The following is an 8,004-nucleotide window of genomic DNA, read 5'->3' on the forward strand; positions in this document are numbered from 1 at the left end:
GTATTAACACATGTGTGGGGTGAAAAAATCCTTTTTAAAAAAGTATAAAATAAATAGAAGTAATTTATGAATGTGTGGAAATTCAGTTTATAAATCTGTATTAAATATAGCTCTTTTTGTTCATAAAATATAGTTTAATATTACAGAGCTTATTGAATTGACATTATAAATCCCAAAATTGTTCAATGCATATTCATTGGGGAAATCCTGAAAATCCAACTGGATTGCGGCCCTCAAGGAGGAACTTTGACACCCCTGACCTAGAGGGTAAATCTAGATATACTACATCAGCAGAATCCCCTTAATCCACATTTATTCACACCTTCAAAAAAATGTAGCAAATTGGTGAGAAGACTTTCCCTTGGCTGAATCCATGTTGATTCTGGCCCATTAAGCCAAACCATGTTTGTCTGTGTTCCATAATTTCCTTACTTATAATAGTTTCTACCATTTTGCCCAGCACTGATATCAAGCTCATCGGTCTGTAGTTTCTGTAACAACTTGGAACCTTTTTTAACCTGGAAATGAATTTATTTAAAAATGTAAATGAATGTATCGCATGTGTTCCAAAAGCAAAGAGGATATATGCCTCTTCTTTAATTTCATCTGCCTTAAATTTTTCTCTGTGTTTGGTGAGCAGCAAGGACAGCAGCGACAGGATTAAATCGGCCCATTGATCTCATCAGTTCTTGATGCAGGGCAGCTCATGATTTGAGATATATACCTCTACTGATGTACTTTTATCTTGGTTGTAATCAAATGCCAGTCAAACTTCCTTCCCCCAGAAACTCCATTCCACATCACAAGAATTCATAGTTTACTGTGAGTCTCTCTAGAATGCATGCTGAGGACTCTGGGTCAATGCAGAGTTCTGCAGTCTCTACCAAAATTGGTTCAGTTTGAAAATTTTCAGTGCTATTACTGCATGCATGATGGTTGAAAGCAGGAAAGTGTATATCTTTCTATTTAAAAATCGAATGCCTCGTAGCCTTCTGTGTCCATGCCCTGATGAAAAGTGTGTATTACAAATATCTTATGTGTGAAAGCAGTTCCATTCCAGATTGCCTTACGGTCCTTGTTGCTTTGGTTCACCAACTATATGTAACTTCAGTTTGGCTGTACAAGACCTAGCATGAAAACAGCTGGAAAAATGGAAATATTTCTTGTCAAAATTCTGGAATATATGGCTTCCACAAATTGTTTAGAAATGTGCTCTCAGTTATAAAACAATCTTGCCCTGTATAGCATGATGTGTCTTGTTACCTTTTATGTGTGATCAAATCAGTTTATTTGACAGAACTATGAGCTATAAATTGTGAGCATGTTCATGAGGTGGGGTAGTTTGGAAAGTGCAGTACTTTTTAGAGCGAGAAGCTCCTTTATGTACCCTACCTTACAGATTTGGCTTGGGCCTCATTGACTTTTTTATATTCTGTTCTTACGGGATTTAATATGTTGAGTTTCGCTATGAAGATCATCACCTTCTTTCTCTTAATTAATTACTGCATCCTAGGAGTATTCGGACAGCAGGGAAAACCAAAGAAAGGAAGCAAGGCTGCAGAAAAGATTCCATTTCAAACAAAAAGCAAAGATTCTTGTGTCATTACCAGTAATGGACATGGTGAAATAAGGCTCAGGATTGAATGCAAAAATCAGGGCAAGTTTTATTGGTGTGAATATGTTGGGAAACCATCACATTGTCGTGCATACAATAACAATCCGAAAGTTTTCTGGAATCAGGTGAGCCTTGACCTGAAGAAAGTCTCTAATGCCTGCGAGCCCACCTTCATAAAGAGCGCACTCTGTCCAAAAGCTCCTGTGGCTTCTCACATGAAAAAAGTGGCTTCAGGCCTCGGGTCAAGCGGGCAAGCAGATACACCCAAGCCAGACAAGCCAACTCCAAATGCACCTACAAAAAGGGCAAGAAAAGCTAAAACTTTTGCAGCTCGAAAAGTTAAAGCAACCGAGCCAAGCTACGGCAAGGATAAAGAAGCGAGAAAGAAGGCAGAGAAGCACTGTTCAGCTTCCTTTCAAACCCTTTGCTATTATATGATCAGTATATTCTCGGGATGAAGACGGCTTCAGGTAAGGCTCAAGGTTCAAATTTATTTGAGACACCACAAAATCGAATCAAAATATTAAGCGGTTTACGAAATTCAAAATAAATTGAATGACTCCATTTACTGAAAGCAGAATTATGTCAGCAATATTATGGAAGCAAACTTTGGCTATAGGATTTAGTTTCAAGTTTATTATGACTTGATATACTGCTTTTCATTTCCAAAGTGGTTTACAACATTACAATGTTAAAAATTAGAAACAATAAAATTCCGGGAGTTACAAGCATAAATACATAGAAAGATTGACTTGGTTGTGTTAATTTGAACTAGTTTATTCTTTTATTGGGGTTTTAAAAAAGATTTTGTGAAGTAACTGTATTGTATTTTAATAAGATTTTTATTGTACACCGCTAAATACTTACGTCAATAATGGTAAATCAAATAATAAATCCAATCCAATCCTGGGTGCTTTTTTGATTGCTAGAACTGCATCAGCTGTTCTCTGTTTGTCCTCATGTATTCAGTTATTTGCATCATATTATCAGACTGATAAATTATTACATTATTCCCTTTAGTTTTTCTAAGCTAATGGTTCAAAATGTCTGTTCATGATTGTTCCATTAACTTCTTATGGTCTTGTAAACCACTGTAATGCTTTTGTAAAAGGTGGTATGCCAAAACATTTTAAATGAATAAATTAGTAAATACACATATATATATATATATATATACTGTGAAAACAAACAAACAATAATTCACTGGGCAGGGTTACAAAAGGAAACCAAGTACAAAGGGAAAATACACTAACACATAAAACCATGAATAAGTAGGGGGAGGGAACACAAGCACACCCAACATGCTTGTTCATATCTGCAACAGCCGTGAAGGTGAGAAAGGGAAAATTGCTCAAGTATGGTTTTTCTTTTTGTCGGTTTATTTTTTTGGGGGGAGGGGGGATCCTGGCAAAATTTAAAACGTTTTTAGCGTCCAATATTGGTCGCCGTACCTTAAGAAGGATATGGCGTTACTCAAGAGAGTTCAGAGGAGAGCGACACAACTGATTAAGGGGATGGAAAGCCTTTCATACGCTGAGAAATTGGAGAAACTGGGTCTCTTTTCCCTGGAGAAGAGGAGACTTAGAGGGGTTATGATAGAGACTTACAGGATCATGAAGGGCTTAGAGAGAGTAGAGAGGGACAGATTCTTCAAACTTTCAGAAAATAAAAAAACAAGAGGGCATTCGGAAAAGTTGAAAGGGACAGATTCAAAACAAATGCTAGGAAGTTCTTCTTTACCCAACGTGTGGTGGACACCTGGAATGCACTTCCAGAGAATGTTATAGGGCAGAGTACGGTACTGGGGTTTAAGAAAGGATTGGACAATTTCCTGCTGGAAAAAGGGATAGAGGGGTATAGATAGAGGATTACTGCACAGGTCCTGGACCTGTTGGGCCGCCGCATGAGCGGACTGCTGGGTGCTATGGACCTCAGGTCTGACCCAGCGGAGGCATTTCTTATGCTTCTTATGTAATCTAAATTTCTTTTCTGATACATTCCATAGGATAGGACAACCACACCTTAGCAAGATTTACTTGTATGGTCTAATTATATTTTGAAAAGTGAGGGAATAGATAATAACCCCAGAATCTGTATAGGCTGCCCAAATTTGGGCAAAGATCATAGATCTGCATGTAAACTTATTAGTCAATTAGGTAATAACAATCCATTTATAACTTTAATGGGCACTTAATTAGCAGTAATTAGGAGTTACTCGCAGCCCTACACTAAGCCTTATTCTATAACATGCATACCTAAATTTTATAATGTGCAACTTCAAAGTGGGCATGGCTATATGATGACATGGGTGGGTCAGGGGCATTCCAAGAAATTAGATGTTATGTTATAGAATACCTGCATTTGTGCACCTAACTGCCTTCAGTTGGACACAAGCATTTATGTAATATCAGCCTTTGGCAGGCTTAAATACTTGTGCTCAAAATGTGGCGTGAAATACATGTAAAACAAGTATTCTGTAAAGATTATTCTATGCAGAGCGCCCTTTGCAGAATACTAGCGTAGCGCGGATCATCACGGTGCAATTTATTGAATCTAGAACTAAAGGCCTGTTTTACAAAGCCGTGCTAGCGGCTGCAGCGTGGTAACGGCCCCGAAACCCATAGAGATTTAAAGGGCTTTGGGGCTGTTGCCACGCGGCAGCCACTAGCTCAGCCCTAAATGTTGTTGTAGCAAATGGAAAGTTCTAGCTGGGGAATAAAGAATAAGTTTATTCATTTACTGTATTTTTAGTATTTACATTCAGGTACTCAAGGATTTTTCCCTGTCTGTCCTGGTGGGCTCACACTCTATCTAATGTACCTGGGGCAATGGGGGGATTAGGTGACTTGCCCAGGGTCACAAGGAGCAGCATGGGATTTGAACCCACAACCTCAGGGCGCTAAGGCTGTAGCCACACACTCCCTGTTCTTTAGGGAAGGGAGAGAGAAAGGAGCACAGATAGAAGCAGTCATGGTGTAGGAGTGTAAGAGAAGAATATTAGTGCAATACACTAGACATTGAAGGGGAAATTGTCAGGCTGTTTGCTGGTCCGTTAAACCTGATGCACCTACATAGCGTCACTTTAAAAATAAATGCTCATAGATATTTGTGCCTGCTTCCTTTTAATGGAAAGCAATTTACATAAGACCATTTCTGTGCTTTATTCCTCTCTTCTAACCTGAACACATCCTCTGTAAAACCTTCTCACAGTGTGACTTAAAGTGCAGATGCTGGGGAATGATGTGTGGCGTAGTGGTAAGAGAAACAACCACAGCACCCTGAGGTTGTGGGTTCAAACCCCATGCTGCTCTTTGTGACCCTGGATTGTGAGCCCACCAGAACAAATAGGGAAAATGCTTGAAGTACCTGTATGTAAACCACTTTGTCTGTGGTTGTATAACTACAAAAAGGTGGTATACTTGTCCCTTTCCTTAGTAAGGGAGAGCAATTTTCAGACTGCTATTGGACATAAAGCTGAATTGTTGGTTTTATTTTTCAACCTAACGGTCTCTTTCATGAAAGTGTTGTAAAAATGTGTGATAACTGCATGTTAGTTGCAAAGATTAATATGCAAAAAAAAAAACCCTTTTGCAGTAACCTTTGGGGGCATGCCCATCAACCTCCCATTCAGTTAACACAGAGAAAATACTTACCATGCATTAACTGTTTTGCAGATAACACAGATACAGTGAATGCCAACCACTGAGGAGGCAGTTTATACAGGGTAAGTTGCTGTGTGTCAACTGCAAGGCTTACTCCTTTCACAGAGAAATGGGGAGGGCCATGGGGGTAATGACCCCACCAATATTTTTTCCAATATGGCATCAGTAACTAGAGAGCTTGGGGGTGGGACCAATTGGTTTATTTGGCCTTTCCAACCAAGATGGTGTTCTGCTGCTCCAAGCGTAGTCCTTACCCCTTCCCACTCTTTGGAATTAATCTGTGAATCAGTGTGCTTTCAAACCATTGTGTTAATTGTTATTGTGACTGTGTGTTAACAATGCATACTAATTCCTGAATTAACTATTTGATGCCCTGTACTAAAAGGACCCCTAAGTCACTTTGAAAACTGTCCTCTAAATGAGAAATGGGCCTGATAGGTTTACTTTATATTAACCTTCTGAATTTATTTTAGAAACTCACGCAGATTACAATTTTGTTTTCTTTTCTGGTCATTTTTGGACATTTATTCAATGTGTTTTAATAAAATGTACATTAAAATGTTTTACCTAATGTTACTCGACTTAGGCCCTTATTTTAGAATGATATATACATATAAAAAATGATATATACATATAAAAACTGGCATTTGCATATTTATATAGCATACACATATAAAATCTGATTTTAGAAATAGTTTGCTGTGTATATATGGAAAGGGGGCATAGTGTGGGTGTGTTGGGGGTGGGGCTAGAGTGAGACTCAAATGTAGATATGTAATGTCCATCAAAGAAGGAGAATATGTGTCCTGTCTCATAAATGTCAGGATTTCCACCTGAAAAGGCATAAAGTGAGGGACGAAGCAAGAGGATCCAGTCAATTTTGGTAATTTAATTAATATTAAGGTGACTCAACCCAGCCGTGTTTTGGCAGATAACCTGCGTCAGGAGTAGAGAATGACACGGTGACAAAATTCATCACCGTTCCGTCCCCACGGATAACCGCGGGAAACCATCTTCATGTCATTCTTTAAGGAAAGAGGGAAGAATAAGAGTATGAATGGCCACAACCATTGACCTGCAAGCTTTGCTTTGAAGAATGCTGGTGTAGAAGGACTGAGGTAGAAATAGACACTAGAAAATGACATGGGATTATTTCCCGTGGTTATCCGTGGGGACGGGGACGGTGATGAATTTTGTCACCGTGTCATTCTCTAGTCAGGAGTTAATATAACCTACAAAGGGCTAGATTCACTAAGCAAACCAATTGTCTACCAATTGGTTTTCGACCCTATTTCCCTCCAACCCGATTCACTAACCTGTGTCCCGATCATCCTCTGATCCGCACATGCAAACGAGGGGGAACGGCATTAAAATGATGGCAGGCAGCAATTCACAAACAAAAACCCTGCAACACTGACTGGGCTGGACAATCACAAACAAGCGACTACTGGGGACCAGTTGTTCACAGCTTTCCGACTGCCATCTCCTGCTCTGCCTGCTGTCTTTCCAGCTCTCTGCCCCGAATCTGATCTCCTGTTTGACTCTCTGCCCCCGAATCTGCTCTACTGCCTTCCCTGAATCTCTCCTGCCGCCCCTACAGGCCATCCTGCTCTCTCGCCCCGAATCTCTCCTACCCTTCCCCGCAGTACGAGCCTGTGGTTTTAACCTGCGGGTTTAAAGCGGGTTAAAACCACAGGCTCGTGAAGAGTAAAAATAAAAAAATAAAAGTGAAAAAAAAAGGTTGCTGCTCTTAAGCATGCACAGACCATCTTTGTGAATGTAGCCCAAAGTTAGCGTGGCACACAGATCCGTTCTAAAAGTGGGAAATTCTGACAAACAAGTTCTGGAATTTTCCTTCCCTGTTAGAATCAAACTGGAAACAGAGACAGTGCTTCTCTTGTGAGACTCAACACAGCCTGAAGGCAGCTGAGGGCAAAACCTGCTCATTCCCATGTACATGTGGCTTCAAAATGGGTTTTTTTTAAAATTTAATTTTAGTATTTATTTACCACTTAAAACCTAAATGGTTTACATTCAGGTACTCAAGCTTCCTATCTGTCCCAGTAGGTATGCTAAAAGCTTCTTTTGTCTCACCTTCTTTTCCCCCACTTCACCAAAGCTTCATCCCCCCCCCCCCCCCGATCTCATCTTCCCTTATCTGAGCTGCTTATACTACATCACATTTTTCTTTCTTTACTATGTTATTATATATATATTTATTCATAGAAAACTGAATCAATTAGATTTTCAACTTTGTTAGGCATTTGTTAAACTTTTCTGAAAATAATAATCGGATGTTATCATTTCTTTTACAGTGACAGATTTTAGATTTCCTTCCAGAAATTATAGAAACTGCTGATGTGACGTTAAAAGCATGGAACTGCTTCTGACTATGGAGTAATCAAAATGCAACATGGGGAAAAGGATTTGCTAGGAATTCTAGGTGATCCTTACGTGTTTTGCAGAATTGTATTCATGAGACAGAGAGTCCCACGGCTATTGTGTGACAGTTTGTATATGTGTGTCTGTGTTTCACTCTTCCTTGCTTCGTTTAGAAATGGTTCTCTTTCTATGTAAATGTACATTGCTTATGTTTTCCTAATATCAAACATTTATTTGAATGTAATGCTTTCATAGATTGGAATGACTATAGTGAATCAAAAAACAAAACTATTGTACAACCTATATGATCTTACCTGAAAAATACACTCATGTACTGTAAATATA

General features: G+C 39.2%; 1 protein-coding gene across 1 annotated transcript; it reads left to right on the plus strand.

Annotated features, from left to right (window-relative positions):
* The first annotated feature begins 1,467 nt into the window (after window positions 1-1,467).
* FGFBP2 (fibroblast growth factor binding protein 2) lies at window positions 1,468-7,759 on the plus strand. Its single transcript, XM_033959353.1, has 3 exons — window positions 1,468-2,085; window positions 5,290-5,339; window positions 7,593-7,759. The coding sequence occupies exon 1, from the start codon at window positions 1,468-1,470 to the stop codon at window positions 2,071-2,073; it is 606 nt and encodes a 201-aa protein (XP_033815244.1). The 3' UTR covers window positions 2,074-2,085; window positions 5,290-5,339; window positions 7,593-7,759.
* Window positions 7,760-8,004: the final 245 nt, after the last annotated feature.

Source organism: Geotrypetes seraphini, chromosome 1 (genome assembly GCF_902459505.1).
Source record: "Geotrypetes seraphini chromosome 1, aGeoSer1.1, whole genome shotgun sequence".
Lineage (NCBI taxonomy): Eukaryota > Metazoa > Chordata > Amphibia > Gymnophiona > Dermophiidae > Geotrypetes > Geotrypetes seraphini.

Bases quoted from the DNA above. Each gene is read 5' to 3' on its own strand.
- FGFBP2 (XM_033959353.1), top strand. From the start codon at position 1,468: ATGAAGATCATCACCTTCTTTCTCTTAATTAATTACTGCATCCTAGGA.